Raw genomic sequence first — 27684 nt, forward strand, 5'->3', positions numbered from 1 at the left:
AAGATATTTTGTAATGTTAAATTATCTCTTACTATAAGTAATAGGATAACTATATTTGGTATGTGCATACCTTTCAAGGTCCTCATGGCCATCAGACAGTTTTCACTTGAACTCGACCTCGTTTCATGGATCAGTGAACAAGGTTAAGTTTTGGTGTTCAAGTCCATATCTCAGATACTATAAGCAATAGGTTGACTATATTCGTTGTATGGAAGGACTGTAAGCTGTACATGTCCAACATGCAGGTGTCATCTGACCTTGACCTCATTTTCATGGTTCACAGGTTCAGTGGTTATAGTTAAATTTTTGTGTTTTGGTCTGTTTTTCTAATACTGTATCCAATAGGTCTACTATATTTGGGGTATGGAATGTTTGGAAGGTGTACATGTCTAGCTGGCAGATGTCATCTGACCTTGACGTCATTTTCATGTTTCAGTGGTAAAAAAAAAGTTAAGTTTTTGAGTTTTGGTCTTTTTTTCTAATACTATATTCAATAGGTCAACTATATTTGGTGTATGGAAATATTTTATGATCTATATGTCAATCGTGCAGGTTTTATTTGACCTTTACCTCAATTTCAAGGTTCATTGCTTAGTGTTAAGTTTTTGTGTTTTGGTCTGTTTTTTTTAAACTATAAGCAATAGGTCAACTATATCTGTTGTATGGAAGAATTGTTAGCTGTACATGCCTGCCTGGCATGTTCATCTGACCTTGACCTCATTTTTATGGTTCATTGGTCAATGTTTAGTTTTCTTTGTTAATGTTAAGTTTTCTTTGTTAATGTTAAGTTTATGTGACAGTTCTAATAAAGCTTTACATGTAGGACTATCAACATGATATCAATGATTAGTAAAGAAGGCGAGACATTTCAGCATTCATGCACTCTTGTGTTTACACATGATCATGCAAGACAGGATCTGTTTTTTATAAATATCTTAAATTGGTAAAAGCAATTCAACTTTTTTTATGCAATTTTTTTTAATCCTCTTTTTTTACAGTCTACAAAGATGAGAACTTCAAAAAATATGTACATGATATATAAACATTTATGTAACAACTGTGTTCCCAGCCTGTTACACTATTAAAACAAACTTTGGATGTAAATGAAAAATGTGAAAACAGTTCCTTAGTCAGCCTGTGTTGATTCCTACTTAAAAAGGGCATAGGCGTTCAGACGCATGCCTTTAATAAATGAACATTTAATAAACGAAAAAGGACTCAAATAAATAGCCAAAGTCAGGGGAAGGAATCAGAGATTTGCTTATCAGTCTGTTCAGAGGGAGACATACTCCCAAAATTTAAAATAATTTCTGAAATTTGGCAACAGCAAATTTTTTTAACACAAAATCTGTATATTTACGCCAGTACCAAGTACCTGCTACCTGGCACGGGCTTGTGATGCCCTTAGGGGATTTGTACATTGTACTCAGAAGTTAGTTATATTTGAATCATGAATATTGTTTATCTTATTAGGAACAGCTGGTAAATCTGAGATAGGTGGTGATGTGAAAAAGTCAGACAACACAAAAAACTTGTTTGGAAAACCAGAATTGAAAATGACAGCACCTATAACTGAACTGAGTCCTCCCAGTACAGTATTATGTCCTGTGTCAACAGCTGGCACTGCTTTTCCATGTAAGTGTTCATTAGCAAAGGATTTTTCAGGTGTTGTTATAGGCCTATTCTATACCTGTTGCATATTTCCTTTGAACATTGTTGAAAGCTTTTGTTTTGACTGCCAACGATCAGGTTATTTCAGACTGTGCCTGTTAGGGACGAAATCAAAAGATCAATGTAAGATAACAAACTTAATTCAAATAGTTTGGGGGTGGGGGGGGGGGGGGGTTGAACTGCTGCAAGATTTGGTTATCCGACATTGATTTTTACGTATATCCATATGGGTCAATCAATTTTTCCCAAATTAAGTTAATAGGGGGGTAGGGGGGTCAGTGAAAAAACTATTTGAATAAAGTTTTTTATCCTCCATTGAACTTTTGATGTCGCCCCTTAAATATATTACCAATGATGTACTGTGAAAGTTGTCTTATTTGTTAGGTACCGATTTTCATGGTTTTTTCGTGGATGGCATTATCCACTAATTTAAGTGTTCAACTAAATACATGTATGACAATCGTTGTCCAAATCAAGACATGAAAAGATCCCCATTAAGCTTTGAATATATGAATACAGGCGTACAATTTAGAGATTACATTGATTATCAGCAAACACAGACAGAATTATTAAAACAACTTTAGACAGAATTTTACCCATTAATATTAAGAAATACCTAAACTGTATAAATTTTAATCATTTAATTCTTATTGAAAATTATTGAGCAATTATTTATTGAATATTTGATGCATGTTTGCAGTATCCCTTAATCATTATAAAACATTATATGATTATTTTCAACAATGTTTGTTTTTTGATGGCTTCACATTCTCACTCAATTTTTTTTCCTCAGAAACTTAAATCAATGAATTAAGAACCCATGAACATGTAAATTTTAATATATTTATATACCATAAGAAAATGTTTTTTTTTGCAGCAGCATCAAACAAGGCATCAGATTCTGTTTTTGGTAGAGTTCAGTCTCAAGCATCTATATCAGGTCATGGAATGTTTGGGAAACCTGATGTTACAGGTAACTATTGATAATAACTTACACAGAAAAAGGCTTGGCATGGTGTACCTGTTTGTGACAGACTTTCTATTGGGTACATGTAGCTGTTTTAAATGTTGGCACTCTTTTTCTCTCATAGGCAGCCATGTATATAGGAAATTGATGGAAAGTGATGTCAACCTCCACCAAAATAACTAGCAATTTTATAGCATGGAAAAATTACCTGTTTAACAAAATTACAGCAAATCAACAGGTTGTGGGTTCATCCCCCAAAAATCTAAACATTTTAAAATCTTTGCTGACTGAAGCTCACATTTATGGAGTTAGAACATTGGTTGATCATTAGAGCAAGAATATTGTCCCTGGTTAGAGTGACATGTTTTAAACAGGCTCTAATTAGCTACATGTAGAATGATATAAGATTAAGACTTATCAAAATAACATAGTTGAATTACAAGCGACTTTATAGTGTTAATAAATGTATAATCTACTTTTTAGATAAGGATGAAAAGCTGAAAGTTTCATCTAAAAAAATGTTGTTTGGGAAACTTGTGGCTGGTTCAGGTATGCTATTAATGATCAGGTGGCAAGAAATCAACATATTGCCATAACTATCTTAATTGTGAATAGTAGAAATTAGATCATATTTATATACATTTGTAGTATACCCAATGATAGCAAGTGACATGATTTCATAAAGGTTATCAGACGTGGCACTTATAGATATATAGATTCATAATTCATGTGAAGAATTTAAAAAATGAATTAAGACTGTTAAAGGGAAACTTCGCAAAAAAATCAAAAATTGATATTATGTTCATTCTGTATAAAAATGTTCAAATTCATAGATATTAAAGTTTTATTCCGCTAGATAAGCGATCACCATCGATTTTAAATTTAGAGTATCAATTCTCCGAGATCCGCCATCTTGTCTTCTTTCCCGATGAATAAAAACGATATGTCTATAAACCACAAAGAAACAAAACTACAGTAACCGATGTAGTCGTAATTGCGTGTCGATATCTTGTCAATCGTACGGTTGTTTAATACGACTAACTAACTTGATACGGAAAATATTCTTACTTTTTTTAAATTACCATGGTCTGTTGTTTTTAAACTGTTGATATTGGAATTAGGTGAAAAGTCAAAGTTGAAATCATAAATAAGTGTTCCGTGAAAATTGTTTTCGAAAATCTAATTTGTTCATAATTCTTTAAAGTAATAAACTTTTTTCAAATATATTTTGATCTTCCCTTATCTGATCACCAGCATGGCTAAAGGTATTACTTCCAAAGGTATTGTGAGGGGTGTGAGGTGACACGTCCAGGTATTCAAGCGATTTCCTGTCGGGCTTGCAAGTTCATGCATCGTTTCACTTCTGCAGGTATTGATCAGTGTACACGGCTGATAACTGATAACTTATAACTTTCCATTTTGAACTATCAGATGTATAATATACAACTCTGTCTTACTTGTCATTACTAAACTCATACGCTTGTTTATAAATAACATTTCTGGTGTAAAGAATATAATTCATAATATATAAATAATACCCAAAAAATAAGATTTGATGAAATTAAAATCTATTTAAATATTTTTTCCAAGGGTGAATTTGGGAAAATGTAATATATAGTCATTGTCAATAGTGAAGGACAGATTGGAACAGACCAGAAATATTGATTTAAAAAAATGTACGCACTTGCCGACGATTCGTTTATACGACTGGATATAAAGTTACGGAACTATAGCGCAATTTAAAATATATACGTGTATACATTGAACATAAGAAAAAAACATATATTTTGAATAAATAGGGGTAAAAGTGTTGTAAATAGACTAGCCAACGTATGCCAACAGTATGTAATCATCGAATGTCGAAAGACTACAGTTGTATACCAAAAGAAGAAGAGAACCAATTTGATTTAAATACAGGTCGATGTATAACTTTTGCTTTGGTTCATTGAAGCTGTGGACCTAGGAAAATCACAGATTTATATTTCAATAAGATTGTTCTCAAACAAAGGAAGGAAGGAATTCGTCATCACAATTGTTATATATGCCACTGGACGAACACTAATTATCCCCAGGGGATGTGAATATTTTGCTGGGAAACTTTTGAGTATCAAAGTTTCAAATTAATTTCGGGATTTATTTTCTTTCTTGGTATTCAATAACCGAAAAAAGAATAAATTACTTGTTCGCTAAATAGGGATATTCTTGTCAGATAAAAGAATTTTAGTTATATTTAAAAAATAGGGAAATATGACATTAAATTGGTTCTGTCTTTTTTTAAACATCGTTAAAACGATGTGTGTCTAAGGTGAACGCCACAAGAACCCTGTAATACTAGTACGAGAGTATAGCATGTAAACATTCCTTCTCAATAATATGGTTGTATTGGAAAACTTTTCATACAGATTGACAACTCATTGTCCGATATGCATGTAATATTTGCCACATGACGCCCATAGTTCTTTCTACCATCATCACCTTATTCCTTGATATTGCTGTAAACATCGATGGTTCACACCCAAACAAAATGGGAGTAATGAACCTTCAGAGCTTCTCCGTCTTATACACTTGTGAAATATATAGACGAAATTTCTGTATTGAAATGAATCTACATCTCACAAACAGGATTTTCAAATAACGATTTTGAGTAATCACCTTACAAACCAATATAAACGTATGGCAAGATATAACCATGAAGGAATTTAGTTTTTGTCAGAACTCATCACTATATCATAAACGTATACGTATATATATGCATACAGTTTCAAATATATCAAGAACAAGCGTTCGATGTCGATAGTCTGTTCTCTAACTGTTCAGAGTTAGACATGTCACTTGTTCATTCTTAGAAGCCTTCATATTCCCCGTCTAACGATGGGAACTCTTTCTGATTGTGTTGACTATAAATGCTTGTATGGTAATTCTGTCGTTTATCTGTACAAGCGGTTGCATTTCCTCTCCTTTCCCAACAAACAAACGAACGAAACGCAACTAGTCTGATTTCTCTGGAGCTCATCCTCAATGGCTCTTATACGTCAGGAAACTTACATGTATACTAATAATGATTGTTTCATGAACAACGATGTATGAACGAACTATTATAAATTCGTCAATATCTGTAATGCATGACTAAAGTATAACTTTTATTACAACTACTGTATTATTTGGATTAATGACGGCTATCATGTTCAACATTGCACAACTATTATCATAGAATTTTAAAAAAAATCCTCAAAAATCCTCAAAAGATATAATGCCTTAGCTTAGATAATTAGTATTCTTTTCACAAAAAGTTTGTGTAAATGATTGTCAAATGAATTTAATTACGTAAGAATAAAATGTTAAAAAGAAACTAAAAAAAAATTATGCATGTTGTATGTTGTATTTTTTTGTCAATTAAAAACTTTAAAATTGCAATAGTTTTATTAGCATTTAAACACAGCCAGATTTGAATACAAGTTAAGAAATTCCGGTAAAGTCAATGATATCAAACAGATGTACAATGGTATATCAAATTGGGTAATATTGCATTTAGTTTTTATTAAAGATTAAAACTACTATTTTTTGCTTCATATTTGAATCTTTACGCCAATTGCCGCTAAGAAAGTAATCAAAAATTGTTTCCTTTTATTTTTATACACTTTCGGAATTACGAATCTGAATTTTATTTTCAATTAATTTACACAATTTAATTATTGTATCTTTATTCTCATCGTGTATTTAATCTTAGTGTATTAACATCATGACAGCATATACTCTAATCCTTTCTATTTATCCTTTCCAAATAACAACATTTATACCTGTGTACGCTTGAACTCACACCTGCGGCTAAATAGCTACAAGGTAAACGATATACACACTCTGCTCACACATTAGTTGCATTGAAATGATTATCAAAACAATAACGGTAAATAGAACTGAAATATTTTCAGTTCAATATCAGTAAAAATGTTCAATAAATATTTTATGAAAAAAATCTCAACAATAATTAATTAAATTTATTCAAAAACATTTACTAGACATAATTTTATAGGAGTTTAATTCAATCAATACAAAACGGTATATATATGCATATTCACTTTCGTTCATTCTTATATTGTGGTTTATAACTTCGACCATTCGTCAGCTGTGCGCTTTTAATTACGTATATTGTCGATAAGCTATAAGAGTTAAACAGATTTTATTTTTTCCCAGAATTCAATAAATCGGGCTAATACGTCACGACCCACTCGAGAATTCAACCAAAAAAGTTACAAATACTTGATTTTCTCCGTTATTAGAAGGAATATAAATTTAAAACTTTGCAAATGTGTTTTTTATGTTAAGATGAACATAATTAGATGATAAGTAAAAAATCGCGGAATTTCCCTTTAAGGGGGCTCGCAGGTCTAAATCGAAATGTTATTTTAATATAGGATTTTGCTATATTTTTCTATTAATGAACTTTATTTTTTACTAATAGAAAAATGAAATAAAAAAATGGGTCACCTTTCACAATCTGCCTTCGAAAGAAGCATTCATTTTTGTAAAGGTACTTTTTTTCTGTTGAACTAGTAGGAGAAATAGAGGTAATATCGAAATAAAAAAAGAACTAAATTACAGAAATCGCTCAAATTTTACAATAGTTAAGTTTAAGTACAGCTTATTTGAAAATTATAACAAAAAATATCAGTCACCGATGAGTTAAAAAAAAGATATTTTAATTTTAATGCCAAAAATGGCATTTTTTCACAAAAGGGAGATAATTTGGAGCTTTTTCAATGAAACATACATTTTTAAAGTCATCTGTGGCCAACAGGAATTTTTTTGAATGATTTTTGTACAATATGATAAAGTTACAACTAATAAAGGTAATAAATAAAATTTGTAATGAAAAATAAATGTTTAACTTTTTTCCGAAATTTTTATACCCTCGAGCCTCCTTAAGGTACTATAGTACATAATTTTGATGTCTATTTTAAAGACTATGACACATATTTTAAAATTTTGATTAAGAATCTTGTTCTTCATGCTTCCCTTTAATTTGATGAATGTAGTGAATGGAATCATTTAAATTACAGGGACTTATTTAAAGTCATATGAAACCTCAAATTTAAAAAAAAATGATGCATATGTTTTTTTTTTATATAACAAAATGAATAGTTTTCATTATTATACCTATGTACATGTACATACACTTTTTTCTGAAGAAAGTTCTTTAATTTGTCCACATTTAGAAGAAGTCTACATTTTTTTAATTGCTTGCTTCCAGGAAGCAATTCGCCAACATATTTTCCGTATGCAAGTGACCTAAGTGTGACCCTTCTTGAAAAAATCCAGTGATCACAGTATGCATGGGTCTGTCATTGAAATAAACTATTATCTGATTGTACATGTTATACACATGCTCAATATCCATGCTGCTTTGTTGATAGTTTACTATAAGGTGACAATTGGTAAACTACAGCTTCAAAACACGACAATAAATGAGGTACCATATTTTCACATCATAACAGAATGAGAGAAAAAAAAATGAGGATTACATGATATGTTAGTGTAAAAATTGATAAAATTGAGCACAGAAGACTTAGTTTATGATATATACATGCATTGGTTCAACAATTGGATAAACATTATTTTTCACCAGTCACTCCGTTTCATATGACTTTTAACATTCCATATTTCAAGGTGTTAGAAGACGGTCAATGGACCAACCAGGAACCAGTTTTGACACTGATGACCAGACAACAAAGAGAAAACCTAGCAAAGAAAATGGTAAATTATTGGAATCCCTACTGCATAACTAATTTGCCTTATAATGATTCCTCTATTTTGATTTTTAGTTCACCTTAATAACTAAATATTAAATCAAGCATGTAAGTAATTTACTTCCATCCAATGAGTTAATTCAAATGTATAAAAGGCCCTGAAAAGGCATATGTAAAAGAATACAAATGAGAAAAGATTTCTAGGTCTAGTAGTGTTCTCCCCAGACATTTCATATAGCATCCTGTTAACAGGGAAATTTGAAATACTTTCTTGTTTCTAAAAATTATAGCATCACATTCATAACACAACCTATAAGAAAATCAATTCAGATAGCATCACATTAAAGAAATATAACATCACATTTCCATGATGCTAGAATGCCCTGGGGAGAACACTGCTAGATCTACTTTTAACATTAGAATGGTCTACTTAAAATAAGAATGATTTGGAAGTATACTTAACGTATGTCTATACAATCATTGTACATCCTTAAATAGATAAGGAACTTAAAGAATCACTGTTGTTTTACAGATGAAGAACCACAGTCAAAGAGACCAATTAGAAGACTCTCCAGTGCTGATGAAATGTCCAGTAGAGTAGCAATAATCTGTAACTATGTGCCAAACAAATATAACAATGTCTTTTCCATGAAGAAGCACTTCTCTAAGTTTGGTGATGTAGCTAAAGTTTTTCCTAACCCAAGGAAGTTCATGACCACTATACACTTTAAAACTCATGTAAGTCAGGCCTAAATTAATATATTTTTTGTTTCCCCAATCCCAACCCTGCCAAACCAAGTGTGGGTAGATAGGTAGGTAAATAATTTTATTTTTTCCAAAAAGCTGGAACAATATCGGTTGATCCAGCAAGCCTGAAAATTGTAATGAATAAAATAATATTTTACTTAGTTTTGACAATAAATTTTATGAGTCGAACCATTTTTGTAGGGGAACAAACAATATTTTATTTAAGGCCTCATCTTTTGTTAAATTTAGGTCCTTTCTTTTCAAAGTCTTTTTCACTGAAAAAATAAATGATACATTCCCAAATGGTTATGCATCTAATTAAATTTGATTTTAAGTAGTAAATGTGAATTACATGTGCTGTCAATATGACACTTTATCTAGGTGATACAAATACATATGAAAAGAATGGTATGTACTACATGCTTATGGTTCTATATTAAAATTAAGAAGATGTGGTATGATTGCCAATGAGACAACTAACCACCACAGTTCAAATAGTGTGGATGCTAGAAATTATAGGCAACTGTATGGCCTTCAACAATGACAAATACCCATACCGTATGTGTCTCACATGATAAATATGAAAGAATTCAATTAAGAAAACTTACGACCTAATTTTTAGCAAAACAGTTTACAAAAATCAACGGACTTGAACCAACAACCACTAAACTACAGTTAGTTCCTTTTGGCAGTTAAGGTTAAGCACTATCCAGAAATATTAGATAACTAACTGAAAACCATTATTTTATTGCATTTTATTAATGATGATTGATAAGTGAACATGACGACCTGTGTTCTATTTTGTAGGAAGCTGCAAAAGAAGCAAAAGCTAGAGGGAAGTTTCTGGACAAAGGTGTACGTCCTATGGAGATATTCTGGAGCAGTTACAGACGAAGATCAACTGATGAATCTGACAACACACCTGTCAAAAGAAAAAGTGATCATGGTAAGACAAAAGGGCAGAAAATAGATTAGATTATTTTAAGATGGTAAGCAAAAGTTGAATGATTGGGCTCTTTAATTTTGCTTTGTTTTTGCCCCAAGAAGAAGAGTAAAAATTGAAGATAAATGAAGGACTAAATAATAGATGAAGTAAGAATATCTTTCGAAAAAATTTATAAAATCTTTACAAAATCTTTACTTATATGATTAAGATGGCTGAACACTTCTGGGTATTCAAAAGTATGAAAATAAAAAAATAATATGTCCTTTATGATTGATTCCAATATGTTGGTAGTTTAATAGAATGTTATGTCCTTTATGATTGATTCCAATATGTTGGTAGTTTAATAGAATGTTATGTCCTTTATGATAGAATGTTATGTCCTTTATGATTGATTCCAATATGTTGGTAGTTTAATAGAATGGTATGTCCTTTATGATAGAATGTTATGTCCTTTATGATTGATTCCAATATGTTGGTAGTTTAATAGAATGTTATGTCCTTTATGATTGATTCCAATATGTTGGTAGTTTAATAGAATGGTATGTCCTTTATGATAGAATGTTATGTCCTTTATGATTGATTCCAATATGTTGGTAGTTTAATAGAATCTTATGTCCTTTATGATTGATTCCAATATGTTGGTGGTTTAATAGAATGTTATGTCCTTTATGATTGATTCCAATATGTTGATAGTTTAATAGAATGTTATGTCCTTTATGATTGATTCCAATATGTTGGTAGTTTAATAGAATGTTATGTCCTTTATGATAGAATGTTATGTCCTTTATGATTGATTCCAATATGTTGGTAGTTTAATAGAATGGTATGTCCTTTATGATAGAATGTTATGTCCTTTATGATTGATTCCAATATGTTGGTGGTTTAATAGAATGTTATGTCCTTTATGATTGATTCCAATATGTTGGTAGTTTAATAGAATGTTATGCCCTTTATGATTGATTCCAATATGTTGGTAGTTTAATAGAATGTTATGTCCTTTATGATTGATTCCAATGTGTTGGTAGTTTTATAGAATGTTATGTCCTTTATGATTGATTCCAATATGTTGGTAGTTTAATAGAATGTTATGTCCTTTATGATTGATTCCAATATGTTGGTAGTTTAATAGAATGTTATGTCCTTTATGATTGATTCCAATATGTTGGTGGTTTAATAGAATGTTATGTCCTTTATGATTGATTCCAATATGTTGGTAGTTTAATAGAATGTTATGTCCTTTATGATAGAATGTTATGTCCTTTATGATTGATTCCAATATGTTGGTAGTTTAATAGAATGTTATGTCCTTTATGATAGAATGTTATGTCCTTTATGATTGATTCCAATATGTTGGTAGTTTAATAGAATGGTATGTTCTTTATGATAGAATGTTATGTCCTTTATGATTGATTCCAATATGTTGGTAGTTTAATAGAATGTTATGTCCTTTATGATAGAATGTTATGTCCTTTATGATTGATTCCAATATGTTGGTAGTTTAATAGAATGTTATGTCCTTTATGATAGAATGTTATGTCCTTTATGATTGATTCCAATATGTTGGTAGTTTAATAGAATGTTATGTCCTTTATGATAGAATGTTATGTCCTTTATGATTGATTCCAATATGTTGGTGGTTTAATAGAATGTTATGTCCTTTATGATAGAATGTTATGTCCTTTATGATTGATTCCAATATGTTGGTAGTTTAATAGAATGTTATGTCCTTTATGATAGAATGTTATGTCCTTTATGATTGATTCCAATATGTTGGTAGTTTAATAGAATGTTATGTCCTTTATGATAGAATGTTATGTCCTTTATGATTGATTCCAATATGTTGGTAGTTTAATAGAATGGTATGTTCTTTATGATAGAATGTTATGTCCTTTATGATTGATTCCAATATGTTGGTAGTTTAATAGAATGTTATGTCCTTTATGATAGAATGTTATGTCCTTTATGATTGATTCCAATATGTTGGTAGTTTAATAGAATGTTATGTCCTTTATGATAGAATGTTATGTCCTTTATGATTGATTCCAATATGTTGGTAGTTTAATAGAATGTTATGTCCTTTATGATAGAATGTTATGTCCTTTATGATTGATTCCAATATGTTGGTGGTTTAATAGAATGTTATGTCCTTTATGATTGATTCCAATATGTTGGTAGTTTAATAGAATGTTATGTCCTTTATGATAGAATGTTATGTCCTTTATGATTGATTCCAATATGTTGGTAGTTTAATAGAATGTTATGTCCTTTATGATTGATTCCAATATGTTGGTAGTTTAATAGAATGTTATGTCCTTTATGATAGAATGTTATGTCCTTTATGATTGATTCCAATATGTTGGTAGTTTAATAGAATGGTATGTCCTTTATGATTGATTCCAATATGTTGGTAGTTTAATAGAATGTTATGTCCTTTATGATAGAATGTTATGTCCTTTATGATTGATTCCAATATGTTGGTGGTTTAATAGAATGTTATGCCCTTTATGATTGATTCCAATATGTTGGTAGTTTAATAGAATGGTATGTCCTTTATGATTGATTCCAATATGTTGGTAGTTTAATAGAATGTTATGTCCTTTATGATAGAATGTTATGTCCTTTATGATTGATTCCAATATGTTGGTAGTTTAATAGAATGTTATGTCCTTTATGATAGAATGTTATGTCCTTTATGATTGATTCCAATATGTTGGTGGTTTAATAGAATGTTATGTCCTTTATGATTGATTCCAATATGTTGGTAGTTTAATAGAATGTTATGTCCTTTATGATAGAATGTTATGTCCTTTATGATTGATTCCAATATGTTGGTGGTTTAATAGAATGTTATGCCCTTTATGATTGATTCCAATATGTTGGTAGTTTAATAGAATGGTATGTCCTTTATGATTGATTCCAATATGTTGGTAGTTTAATAGAATGGTATGTCCTTTATGATAGAATGTTATGTCCTTTATGATTGATTCCAATATGTTGGTAGTTTAATAGAATGTTATGTCCTTTATGATTGATTCCAATATGTTGGTAGTTTAATAGAATGTTATGTCCTTTATGATAGAATGTTATGTCCTTTATGATTGATTCCAATATGTTGGTAGTTTAATAGAATGTTATGTCCTTTATGATAGAATGTTATGTCCTTTATGATTGATTCCAATATGTTGGTAGTTTAATAGAATGGTATGTCCTTTATGATAGAATGTTATGTCCTTTATGATTGATTCCAATATGTTGGTAGTTTAATAGAATGGTATGTCCTTTATGATTGATTCCAATATGTTGGTAGTTTAATAGAATGTTATGTCCTTTATGATAGAATGTTATGTCCTTTATGATTGATTCCAATATGTTGGTGGTTTAATAGAATGTTATGTCCTTTATGATTGATTCCAATATGTTGGTAGTTTAATAGAATGTTATGTCCTTTATGATAGAATGTTATGTCCTTTATGATTGATTCCAATATGTTGGTGGTTTAATAGAATGTTATGCCCTTTATGATTGATTCCAATATGTTGGTAGTTTAATAGAATGGTATGTCCTTTATGATTGATTCCAATATGTTGGTAGTTTAATAGAATGGTATGTCCTTTATGATAGAATGTTATGTCCTTTATGATTGATTCCAATATGTTGGTAGTTTAATAGAATGTTATGTCCTTTATGATTGATTCCAATATGTTGGTAGTTTAATAGAATGTTATGTCCTTTATGATAGAATGTTATGTCCTTTATGATTGATTCCAATATGTTGGTAGTTTAATAGAATGTTATGTCCTTTATGATAGAATGTTATGTCCTTTATGATTGATTCCAATATGTTGGTAGTTTAATAGAATGTTATGTCCTTTATGATTGATTCCAATATGTTGGTAGTTTAATAGAATGTTATGTCCTTTATGATTGATTCCAATATGTTGGTAGTTTAATAGAATGTTATGTCCTTTATGATAGAATGTTATGTCCTTTATGATTGATTCCAATATGTTGGTAGTTTAATAGAATGGTATGTCCTTTATGATTGATTCCAATATGTTGGTAGTTTAATAGAATGTTATGTCCTTTATGATTGATTCCAATATGTTGGTAGTTTAATAGAATGTTATGTCCTTTATGATTGATTCCAATATGTTGGTAGTTTAATAGAATGTTATGCCCTTTATGATTGATTCCAATATGTTGGTGGTTTAATAGAATGTTATGCCCTTTATGATTGATTCCAATATGTTGGTAGTTTAATAGAATGTTATGTCCTTTATGATTGATTCCAATATGTTGGTAGTTTAATAGAATGTTATGTCCTTTATGATAGAATGTTATGTCCTTTATGATTGATTCCAATATGTTGGTAGTTTAATAGAATGTTATGCCCTTTATGATAGAATGTTATGTCCTTTATGATTGATTCCAATATGTTGGTAGTTTAATAGAATGTTATGTCCTTTATGATAGAATGTTATGTCCTTTATGATTGATTCCAATATGTTGGTAGTTTAATAGAATGTTATGTCCTTTATGATTGATTCCAATATGTTGGTAGTTTAATAGAATGTTATGTCCTTTATGATTGATTCCAATATGTTGGTAGTTTAATAGAATGTTATGTCCTTTATGATTGATTCCAATATGTTGGTAGTTTAATAGAATGTTATGTCCTTTATGATTGATTCCAATATGTTGGTAGTTTAATAGAATGTTATGTCCTTTATGATTGATTCCAATATGTTGGTGGTTTAATAGAATGTTATGTCCTTTATGATTGATTCCAATATGTTGGTAGTTTAATAGAATGTTATGTCCTTTATGATTGATTCCAATATGTTAATAGACATGCACTATGTTTTGACAGATCATAAAAATGACAGTATGTCTTTTAATTTAAACTGATCTTGTTATTTTTTTTATATAAAGATACTGTAAATTCAGAAATTCTTGCGATTTTGTCATTTTGGATTTTTAATTTTTGCGATACATGTATTGAGAAAAATCCTGTTTAATTCAAATAAAGAATTTCCAAATACAAGTTTAAGTTGGTACCCAACACCTTCACTAAAATTAATTTGGCTCTTTTAATTTTCATAAAATTTTGCCAAAGTATTTACTTTGACCCTTTGACAAAAATATAAAGATTTCAAAAAATTTGAACCAAACGTTTTATCAGAAAAATTACACTGGTTATATAACAGTTTGACAAACACTAATTTTGATCATTGAGAAGCTTAATATTCCCTTTACAACACAACGTAATTAAAACGTTTAGCTCATTTTACAGAGTTATCTCCCTGTAGTGTTAGGTACCACCTTAAATCATTGCGACTAAAACCCTGTCACATATTTCGCAATAATAAAAACATCCCAATAATTTCTGAATTTACAGTATTAACTATTTTATTTCATTATAAAGATCAATTACATGAGAAATAGAACCTCTAGAACACCAAACATATTTTTTTAGCTCACCTGGCCCGAAGGGCCAAGTGAGCTTTTCCCATCACTTGGCGTCCGGCGTCCGTCGTCGTCGTCGTCCGTCGTCGTTAACTTTTACAAAAATCTTCTCCTCTGAAACTAGTGGGCCAAATTAAACCAAACTTGGCCACAATCATCATTGGGGTATCTAGTTTAAAAAATGTGTGGCGTGACCCGGCAAACCAACCAAGATGGCCGCCATGGCTAAAAATAGAACATAGGGGTAAAATGCAGTTTTTGGCTTATTACTCAAAAACCAAAGCATTTAGAGCAAATCTGACGCGGGGTAAAATTGTTTATCAGGTCAAGATCTATCTGCCCTCAAATTTTCAGATGAATCTGACAACCCGTTATTGGGTTGCTGCCCCTGAACTGGTAATTTTAGGGAATTTTTGCTGTTTTTGGCTATTATCTTGAATATTATTATAGATAGAGATAAACTGTGAACAGCAATAATGTTCAGCAAAGTAAGATTTACAAATAAGTCAACATGACCAAAATGGTCAGTTGACCCCTTTAGGAGTTATTGACCTTTATAGTCAATTTTTAACCATTTTTCGTAAATCTTAGTAATCTTTTACAAAAATCTTCTCCTCTGAAACTACTGGGCCAAATTAATCCAAACTTTGCCACAATCATCATTGGGGTAATTTTTTAAAAATGTGTGGCGTGACCTGGCCAATCAACCAAAAAGTGCTACGGCTAATAATAGAACATAGGGGTAAAATGCAGTTTTTGGCTTATAACTCAAAAACCGAAGCATTAAGAGAAAATCTGACAGGGTTTAATTGTTTATCAGGTCAAGATCTATCTTCCCTGATGTTTTCACATGGATCGGACAACCCGTTGTTAGGTTACTGTCCTGAATTGGTAATTTTAAGGAAATTTTGCCGTTTTTTGTCATTATCTTGAATATTATTATAGATAGAGATAAACTGTATACAGCAATAACGTTCAGCAAAATAAGATCTACAAATAAGTTTACATCACCAAAATAGTCAATTGACCCCTTAAGGAGTGATTGCCCTTTATAGCTAATTTTTAACATTTGTCATAAATTTTTGTAAATTTGTAGAAAATATTTTCCACTGTAATTACTGGGCCAAGTTCATTATAGACAGAGATATTTGTAGCAACAAGAATGTAAGATCTACAAAAACATCACTATCACCAAAACACAATTATGTCATGAATTTATCCGTGTCCATTATTTAATATGCACAAGACCAAGGTGAGCGACACAGGCTCTTTAGAGCCTCTAGTTTCTCTTTTAATTCATTCCACAATTTTGATGGTAGTTCAGCATAAAGACTTAAACATAAAATCCAGAATGCTATATTTATTTGTAATTTAAATTCAATCTTGCACTAAAATTAGTAAATTAAAATTAGGGGATTAGTATTACAAATGTTTATCTAGATGTAATAATATGTGGAAATGTCATAGTTCTCAGAAACATTATCTGAACTAGACTCTTATAATTGACTTTCTTATATTTTTTCCTTTCATTTGTTGAAAAAAAGAATTTTAAACAGGTTGATACAGATTTTAGGTCAAAACTGCTAATTTTCTGAGAGAGATATTTCCAGTTATTGGATTAGCCAGTTTAAATTTAAGTGCAATACATGAGTTTATGTCAGACACTACATCTCTGTGTTAGTTGTTTATTGTGTTAGCAGTTCAGTTGAAGATAGTGTAATCTTTGTTGCACTGTAGTTGTGTCACTTTGTACATTATGTTTCCTAATACTGTCATCAAAGGATAAACTATTAGGAGATCTTTTATATATATTCCTTTCCTATCGAAGGTTAGTGGTTTTCTCTGGGCACTCTGGCTTTCTCCACCAACAATAACTTACCGCCACGAAATAGCCTAAATGCGGTGCTTAAAAGTGGCGTTAAAAACACCAAAAATCAAATAAAATATATTCCTTTCTCCACTTTTATATATCAATGAACAATTAGTATTGTATTACAGAATTTGCTGGTATAAAACCGACCACCAAAAGTGCCAAATTCCAATGGGCCAAGAATGATTTAGATGATGAGTTAGCAGGTATGTCAGGGACCAGTGATATAGCGTCACAACAGATGAACGTACTGGACAGACCTGATGACGTTGGCAAGTCTTCCTTGCCTGGTAGTCCTGTTAGAAATTCTAGTCCAGGTCCTTCTTCATCCAGGAATGCAGTTACCATACCAACTAATGTCGATAAAGGTGTGTACTCTTACAATATCAAGTGTGGAGGAATTTCAATCTTTAAATTGTAGAACATTAAATGTGCATGGGTATGGTAGCCATTTTGTCTGCCTTATCATACCGTAATCAGAATGAGAATATGGAAACAATCCCATCAAAAATGATTTATAACTAAAATTCAAACATGTTACTGGAATAATTTTAGATCTCTCTTTATAATTTAGAAGATAAATAATCATGGCAGATATAAGACTTTTCAGCTACTGTAGATTCATTTATTTTCGTGGGTACCAATTTTCGTGGATTAACTTGCATGTTTGTGGATATTTAATTTCATAGTTATGCCGAAGTCTGTTCACTAACATATAGGATGTTTGGCATTCGTTGAATATTCACTTGCACCCAGGAAATACAAGAAAATTGGTATCCAACGAATAATAATGAATCCACAGTATATGTAAGTTATTATATCTTTCAACTTTCACAAATGGTTGAGGATAAAGTTCCATTCCCATGAGCAGAGCGTATGGAACCTCACATAAACAAATATTCGGAAAATTGCAGTAAATGAAATAAAAGGTCACGGTATAATTTATTTTTTTCAGGATCCATGGCAGTTTTAAGAAATACAGTATGCCACACTGCAGCAGATAAGTTACAGATCCTCAATCTTAGAGATAAGATTATAAGACTTGGTAAGTTTATAGTTCAATAGTAAACTAGAACATCTCCTTATTTTGATGTTATAGATTAGACAGATCTGAGCTTAATATTAGCATGAAATGATAGATTTGTTCTATGTTAGACCTAACACCTAAACTATTGTTACTTTAAAAAATATACTTTTAGGTAGGAAATTACAATTAGTTTTAAACATAGCATAAATAGATTAAGTTGAAAATTTCATGAAGTGTTTACATTCATATTGAAGGAATGAAGAAAACAGCAAATCTTAAGTCAAAGGCATTTGTTGGTACCTGTACAGATATGTGTCCTGAGAGAGAACGTTATGATAGGGAAGTGAAACGAAGATTACATGTGTTTGAATCTATGAACCCTGGAAGTTCAGTAAGTAAAGTAAATAAAAACCTACTTTGATGGTGACTGTTATAATTTTTGTGAAAAGGAGATATGGGGTTGGTAAACATGAGAGAACATTCCTAGAATATACAGTCAATTAAGCCTTTTATCGAGAGACATTACAAATATTAGTGTTCTTCATCTTGATAGTAACCAGAAAATCTTTTATACTGTGGGATAGAGTTCATAACAATACAAACATAAATCCTAATGCATTTTGTAACTTGATTTTTCCTTGATTTTTTTTGCTTCAGTTGCCCTTATATGCTGTTTGCACGTGTTGACTTAATAAAAGAAACTATAATTGTTTAGCAATTATTTCTGTTACACTTTTCTTACACACTTATTAAAGCAGCACTTTCCTGATATGTCTTTTCTTCCTGTTTGCCGATAATTGAATTTTTCAAAGTAGTTGAATGAACTGGATTTTTTTCATCACACATTTGTATACAATGTAGTACGATGATGATTTGTTATATAAATTTTAATCGGATCACATAGATCAGATACCTACTTTCTGGATCACATAGATCAGATACCTACTTTCTGGATCACATAGATTAGATACCTACTTTCTGTTTTCTGATCATTTAATTATGAGTTATGGTATGCTTTGTAGCTCAATGTTTGCATCTTCTTTTTGAATTTAAACATGTTGTTTTTCAGTCTACATCTGATGAATTTTTATGATGCTATTAGTTTTGAATTATATATTTTATTATACAGAATCCTCAGGTAGATCATAGCAGAGCAGTGAAGGAGTATAGCAGATCATCAGCTGATCAGGTGAGAATATTGTAAATTCAGAAATTTAAGTGTCGTTTATTATTGCAATTTTGTCATTTTACACTAAAATGCAATCTTGATTTATGCAATATTGAGAAAAATCCTGTTAAATTCATATAAAAAAATTCAAAATGCAAGTTTAAATTATTGTGATTTTAACTCTGTTGTATTTTTCGCAGTAATGAAAACATGGCACTAATTTCTGAATTTACAGTATTTATGTGGAAATAACTTGACTTGCAATTGATAAATGGTTAATAATTTCATTGAGAAATACTACATAATTTGGTCATAAGATATATTTGTTAATTATTTTATAACTGTTTATACTAAAAAAATCAGGACTATACATTCTAAGAATGAAATAACGGGTATAACATAGATGGCAACCATTATTTATTTGATGTATTTATTACAAATTTGGCCCTTGAATGTTTATTTGGTTTGATATTTACAGATTCATGAACGTTTCTGTTTTGAGACTTTCCATATTAAAAATAACCCACTAAGAATAAGTATCTGAGGATTAGCTGTGGTATAGAAGGATATTGTCCACGTTTTATACATGGACAGGATAGCATTTTATTTTAAGGATTTTCCTGAATATTTTTTTTTGAGAACAGGCATACATATGTTTATTTTTAGCCTTCATTACGGCTATTTACACTATAACTTTTAGATCATTTTGAATCATCTGACATGCAAGCAAATATGTTTTATAGGAAGAACCTTTACCACATGAGTTACGTCCCTTGCCTGCTTTAATACTTACCATGAATTACCTACTGACTGAAATAGCAGATAGAGGAGAGGATGGAAAATGGGAAGGTTGGTTTGATTTCCTATGGGACAGAACAAGAGGCATAAGAAAAGTAAGCCTTTTATGTTAATAGTTATAGAAAAAGAATTCAATATGATTAAAAGAAGATTTTGTCAGGGGCGATGCAGAGTTTAGGAAGGTTAGGAATTAATAGCTTGTAATAGTGCCTAATGTAGCATTGACTATTTTCTGCCAATTTTCTTGTGATTTTTTGCAATCAAAGGTTGGGTAGAATCTTTTATAAATAATTTGTCGTTGATTTTCAAAGCAAGAGGTGCATTTATTAAGCACCAAAGTAAGATAAAAAAATATTGACTTAGTAAAAGGAGAAATTTAGTTGACTAGATAGTAATTTTTTAGATTCAACTTAGTTTTACACTTTTAAAACAAATTCTCAAGCAGCATAAAAGGTAGATCCATTACAACACAACTTGAAAAATATCATCATTGTAGTCACAACAATTAAACTAACTTATACATATTTCCTGTAAAGATAATTATACCCCCGCTTTAAAAAAGGGGGGGGTATACTGTTTTACCTCTGTCTGTCCGTCCATCCGTCCGTCAGTCAGTCCGTCCCATGAAACTTTCGTCACATTTTTCTCAGGAACTACACATCCACCCTTTCTGTAATTTGGTATCAACATTTATATATGTCAGCCATACCGTGTGATGCGTTTTCAGATTCATCACTTGACAACTTCCTGTTTACCGAACACTTGTATGATTTTACACATGATAGCCAAGTTGAAAATTTTCGTCACATTTTTCTCAGGAACTACAATACAAGGATTTCTGAAATTTGGTTTCAGGGTTTATCTAAGTCAGCTATACCGTGTGATGCGTTTTCAGATTGATCACTTGACAACTTCCTGTTTACCGAACACTTGTATGATTTTACACATGATAGCCAAGTTGAAAATTTTCGTCACATTTTTCTCAGGAACTACACATCCACCCTTTCTGTAATTTGGTATCAACATTTATATATGTCAGCCATACCGTGTGATGCGTTTTCAGATTCATCACTAGACAACTTCCTGTTTACCGAACACTTGTATGATTTTACACATGACAGCCAAGTTGAAAATTTTCGTCACATTTTTCTCAGGAACTACAATACAAGGATTTCTGAAATTTGGTTTCAGGATTTATATAAGTCAGCTATACCGTGTGATGCGTTTTCAGATTCATCACTCAACAACTTCCTGTTTACCGAACACTTGCATATTTTTACACTATTAATATTATCCACTTGCTGCGGGGGTATCATCAGTGAGCAGTAGCTCGCAGTTTCACTTGTTTTCTATGATGTCTTTATTTCAGGATATAACACAACAACAGTTGACTACACCAGAAAGTGCGGAACTTCTGGAGAAATGTGTCAGATTCCATATCTTCTGTAGTGAACGCTTGTGTGAGGAGGACATGCATACATTTGACCTTAAAATCAACAATGAAAATATGACCAAGTGTTTACAAACTCTGAAGGAATTCTATCATGATCTTGATAAGAAACAGAACCTGTTTTGTAGAAATGAGGCAGAAATTAGAAGTTATATGGTCCTAATGAATTTAAATGAAGGAGACATTCTCAGGTAACATGTTTATAGTTATGCCACAGAATAGTGAAACATATTCATGTGAATACTCAGAATATTTAGATTTTTCTTATCATTTATCATCTTTGAGATACAACCCTATGACTGAAAACAATCTAGGCATATGGAGGTATATAATCAGTATCTAAACTAGACAAAATATTAAGCTCTAAACTGCTCAAAGATCAGGACATTTTAAAACAATATCAAAGATCTGCTAAATTCAAAATATGACAGAAAAAATGTAAGATATAATGATTGCCAGTTTTCCTCATTTTAGACAAGCACCTAAACAAATGATGGTGTTAATGTAGCTTTAGAATTGTAAATCTCAATAAGCATGTTGAGGGAAACAACAATAAAGTTTCTATTTTGATAAATTGAATAAGATGTTAAAACTGTGAATTTAATTGAACAAAAGTTCTTATTTATTTTCCAGAGAAACTCAACAGTTAAGACCAGCAGTGAGGAATACACAGTACATCAATTTTGCTGTCCAAGTCCATTCTGCCTTAAACAGTAACAACTTTGTACGATTCTTCAAGTTGGTTAAAAAGGCATCATTTCTTCAAGCTTGTATAATGCATAGGTTGGTCATTTACTATTTAATTATCCTTTTTGTTTATGTGAGCTGATTATTGGAGGTGTTCTACCCAAAAGTATTGTGACTCTTAGTATTGTAGTCATAATTAATAACCTTACCACAAAACCTTCTGTAAAACCAGTTGTCATATTCAAATATATCATTTTGAATGCTCCTTAAGTAATTCCTTTCAAAATATGATAGCTACGTCAGTAGGTGACTGTACCTTCTAGCCAATCAAAGCAACTAGACTGTAAATAAAGTTCTAATACATTTATTTATATTTTAGAATTACACAGATTAGTTACATAATGACTGAATGATAGAAATTATGTCAAGGTCCCAATTAACTCTTCTTTCTGCCAAATAAAATATTGGAAGTCATTGCATGAATATTTTGAAGATTTCATATTAAAAAACTCTGAAAACAATTAATTCAGATTGGGAATTGTCCTTATGCATCTTTATAGATTATATAGATATGGAATAAATGCCAATGAAGAAAATTTCAATGTTTTTCTACTTGGGTCAAAGGATAACATGTGAGTATCTTTGATAATTGACCAACAGATGTGCAACAATTTTTTTCTCTTTAGCTCAGTCATTATTTTGCTAAAATATGTACAAAAATGCATTGCTTACAAGTTTAGTAGAAAACTTATGAATAAAAGATGCATTGATTTCAATTCTATTTCTTTCATTTAATTATTGTACCATAAAAAGAATCTTTCACTCTGATGATAATAAAACATTTATTATGATAGATACTACACCCAAGTTAGATCTAGAGCTCTACTGACACTCATAAAGGCTTACAGACCTAAATCACACGTAAGTTATATATCTATAGATACTACACCCAAGTTAGATCTAGAGCTCTACTGACACTCATAAAGGCTTACAGACCTAAATCACACGTAAGTTATATATCTATAGATACTACACCCAAGTTAGATCTAGAGCTCTACTGACACTCATAAAGGCTTACAGACCTAAATCACACGTAAGTTATATATCTATAGATACTACACCCAAGTTAGATCTAGAGCTCTACTGACACTCATAAAGGCTTACAGACCTAAATCACACGTAAGTTATATATCTGTAGATACTACACCCAAGTTAGATCTAGAGCTCTACTGACACTCATAAAGGCTTACAGACCTAAATCACACGTAAGTTATATATCTGTAGATACTACACCCAAGTTAGATCTAGAGCTCTACTGACACTCATAAAGGCTTACAGACCTAAATCACACGTAAGTTATATATCTGTAGATACTACACCCAAGTTAGATCTAGAGCTCTACTGACACTCATAAAGGCTTACAGACCTAAATCACACGTAAGTTATATATCTGTAGATACTACACCCAAGTTAGATCTAGAGCTCTACTGACACTCATAAAGGCTTACAGACCTAAATCACACGTAAGTTATATATCTGTAGATACTACACCCAAGTTAGATCTAGAGCTCTACTGACACTCATAAAGGCTGACAGACCTAAATCACACGTAAGTTATATATCTATAGATACTACACCCAAGTTAGATCTAGAGCTCTACTGACACTCATAAAGGCTTACAGACCTAAATCACACGTAAGTTATATATCTATAGATACTACACCCAAGTTAGATCTAGAGCTCTACTGACACTCATAAAGGCTTACAGACCTAAATCACACGTAAGTTATATACCTATAGATACTACACCCAAGTTAGATCTAGAGCTCTACTGACACTCATAAAGGCTTACAGACCTAAATCACACGTAAGTTATATACCTATAGATACTACACCCAAGTTAGATCTAGAGCTCTACTGACACTCATAAAGGCTTACAGACCTAAATCACACGTAAGTTATATACCTATAGATACTACACCCAAGTTAGATCTAGAGCTCTACTGACACTCATAAAGGCTTACAGACCTAAATCACACGTAAGTTATATACCTATAGATACTACACCCAAGTTAGATCTAGAGCTCTACTGACACTCATAAAGGCTTACAGACCTAAATCACACGTAAGTTATATATCTATAGATACTACACCCAAGTTAGATCTAGAGCTCTACTGACACTCATAAAGGCTGACAGACCTAAATCATACGTAAGTTATATACCTATAGATACTACACCCAAGTTAGATCTAGAGCTCTACTGACACTCATAAAGGCTGACAGACCTAAATCACACGTAAGTTATATACCTATAGATACTACACCCAAGTTAGATCTAGAGCTCTACTGACACTCATAAAGGCTGACAGACCTAAATCACACGTAAGTTATATATCTATAGATACTACACCCAAGTTAGATCTAGAGCTCTACTGACACTCATAAAGGCTGACAGACCTAAATCACACGTAAGTTATATATCTATAGATACTACACCCAAGTTAGATCTAGAGCTCTACTGACACTCATAAAGGCTGACAGACCTAAATCACACGTAAGTTATATATCTATAGATACAACACCCAAGTTAGATCTAGAGCTCTACTGACACTCATAAAGGCTTACAGACCTAAATCACACGTTAGTTATATACCTATAGATACTACACCCAAGTTAGATCTAGAGCTCTACTGACACTCATAAAGGCTTACAGACCTAAATCACACGTAAGTTATATATCTATAGATACAACACCCAAGTTAGATCTAGAGCTCTACTGACACTCATAAAGGCTTACAGACCTAAATCACACGTTAGTTATATACCTATAGATACTACACCCAAGTTAGATCTAGAGCTCTACTGACACTCATAAAGGCTTACAGACCTAAATCACACGTAAGTTATATACCTATAGATACTACACCCAAGTTAGATCTAGAGCTCTACTGACACTCATAAAGGCTTGCAGACCTAAATCACACGTAAGTTATATACCTATAGATACTACACCCAAGTTAGATCTAGAGCTCTACTGACACTCATAAAGGCTTACAGACCTAAATCACACGTAAGTTATATATCTATAGATACTACACCCAAGTTAGATCTAGAGCTCTACTGACACTCATAAAGGCTTACAGACCTAAATCACACGTAAGTTATATATCTATAGATACTACACCCAAGTTAGATCTAGAGCTCTACTGACACTCATAAAGGCTTACAGACCTAAATCACACGTAAGTTATATATCTATAGATACTACACCCAAGTTAGATCTAGAGCTCTACTGACACTCATAAAGGCTGACAGACCTAAATCATACGTAAGTTATATACCTATAGATACTACACCCAAGTTAGATCTAGAGCTCTACTGACACTCATAAAGGCTGACAGACCTAAATCACACGTAAGTTATATATCTATAGATACTACACCCAAGTTAGATCTAGAGCTCTACTGACACTCATAAAGGCTTACAGACCTAAATCACACGTAAGTTATATATCTAAGTTTAACTAGTAAGACAATTTATATTTGGTGAATTGTATATAAAAAAAGCTCTTCAAAATATTTTTATATATATATAATACAACTTTTTTTTAAATCAATTTCATTTCGGTCCAAACACAAAAAAGGCCAATGTTTTCCAGGGGAAAGCAGACTTCTTATAGAATAAAAAAATAATCAAGCTTCCTGGTCCACAATAGATATGGAAAATTTGCTGGAATACTATTTGATACAAAAACATGAAGCTTAATCTGACTTGTGTGGACTCATTATTATTTGTTGGGCACACTATTATTTGTATTGTAATAAACGACTAAAACTCGATACTTTGCATGCTCAAAATCTAATATCGAAGGCCCCATACAAAGGTATAAATTTAAAGTAACGTTATAAACATAAGACGTAAATACGGGAAACAAATGTTAACATGTGCATTATATTCTCCACAATATTGTTGATTTCATAAGATAAGGATAACCATGAATATAAATGCTCTACCAAAGTTAAGTTTTTTGTAGGCATGCATACAAACCTTTGCAAAACCACAAAATTAAGTATTTTTGTAGGCATGCATACAAACCTTTGCAAAACCATAAAATTAAGTATTCACGAAAAGTTGTATAAAAGAAAATATATGAATCCACAGTATTTGTTGTTAACTTTATATAAATGTCTAATTTTAGTATTCTCTAAATGAAATGGTGAGATGTCTAGGATTTGAGAGCAAGATAGAAGCCAGATACTTCTGTAAATTCCATGGATTAAATGTGACGGAGGAGTTCGTTGTCTTAGATAGGACATCTTATGTTGAGCCAGAAGAATCATGGCTGCCTAGAAGATCTCAGAATATAATAGAAAGTAAACTTAGTAGTCGTATCGGTGAGGTGAGTATCACAAATATCATTGACAAAAATGTAAAATATCATCTCATTACTATCTATATATTATACTATTGAAAGTTTGATGAAATTGAAATAAGCATATACATACAGTAATGGCTACTTTTCTGCCAATTAACATGTTTTTCATCATCTACAATTCTGCCACTTAGAGCTAACATTTGATTTGATTTGAATTATTCCAACAACAGATAAAGAACAAAATTTTAATTTATCAGATTGAAGCTTATTGAATTTATGTCATAGCCCTGATTAGCTTTTATTTTCGGTCAATACATAGGCTAAAGCTATACCTTATTACCTGTGTTCCTTTTACTTATTACAGGTAATGAATGGAGAGCCTTTGTTACCTTTAAGTTTACCAACACCTATAAATAGTTTTGATGACAACCTTAGATTTGTTGGCAAACTAGATGTTAATGTTTCAGGTATTTAATACAAGTTATTGTATCTTTTAAGTTAAATGGTTATGATCAACTTTTGTAGTTGTAAAGTACTTGTAACCGCCAGTTGTGCAAGAAGATTAAAACATGATTTGAAGTTAAAAAAAATGATTTATTGAATGTTTTCAGTGTTCTCCCCAGGCCGATGTGACGCACCACAGCGCCTTCATAATATTTTCGTACATCCCGCAGCTTCTTAATTGGCCGTTGTCCCTTAATACTTGATCTAGCAGCATTTTAATTTTCACATTTTCATTATAAATGTTGGTTAAAATTGTCATGGTG

At 31.3% G+C, this 27684-nt stretch overlaps 1 protein-coding gene across 3 annotated transcripts in view; it reads left to right on the plus strand.

The window, feature by feature from the left end:
• LOC139527948 (germinal-center associated nuclear protein-like) overlaps nucleotides 1-27684 on the plus strand; it is a 57768-nt gene that overhangs the window by 9871 nt on the left and 20213 nt on the right. The window contains exons 4-19 of one of the 3 annotated variants that reach the window (XM_071323646.1): nucleotides 1474-1635; nucleotides 2549-2644; nucleotides 3122-3187; nucleotides 8303-8389; nucleotides 8915-9120; nucleotides 9937-10075; nucleotides 17540-17779; nucleotides 18367-18456; nucleotides 18693-18829; nucleotides 19568-19627; nucleotides 20350-20499; nucleotides 21774-22045; nucleotides 22488-22637; nucleotides 23396-23462; nucleotides 26741-26941; nucleotides 27282-27384. In XM_071323646.1, coding sequence (XP_071179747.1) covers nucleotides 1474-1635; nucleotides 2549-2644; nucleotides 3122-3187; nucleotides 8303-8389; nucleotides 8915-9120; nucleotides 9937-10075; nucleotides 17540-17779; nucleotides 18367-18456; nucleotides 18693-18829; nucleotides 19568-19627; nucleotides 20350-20499; nucleotides 21774-22045; nucleotides 22488-22637; nucleotides 23396-23462; nucleotides 26741-26941; nucleotides 27282-27384 — 2226 coding nt within the window. Of the gene's footprint in view, nucleotides 1-1473; nucleotides 1636-2548; nucleotides 2645-3121; nucleotides 3188-8302; nucleotides 8390-8914; nucleotides 9121-9936; nucleotides 10076-17539; nucleotides 17780-18366; nucleotides 18457-18692; nucleotides 18830-19567; nucleotides 19628-20349; nucleotides 20500-21773; nucleotides 22046-22487; nucleotides 22638-23395; nucleotides 23463-23653; nucleotides 23721-26740; nucleotides 26942-27281; nucleotides 27385-27684 lie in introns of all 3 variants that reach the window. The other 2 variants (XM_071323657.1, XM_071323668.1) reach the window with 2 other exon arrangements.

This window comes from Mytilus edulis, chromosome 1 (genome assembly GCF_963676685.1).
Source record: "Mytilus edulis chromosome 1, xbMytEdul2.2, whole genome shotgun sequence".
Lineage (NCBI taxonomy): Eukaryota > Metazoa > Mollusca > Bivalvia > Mytilida > Mytilidae > Mytilus > Mytilus edulis.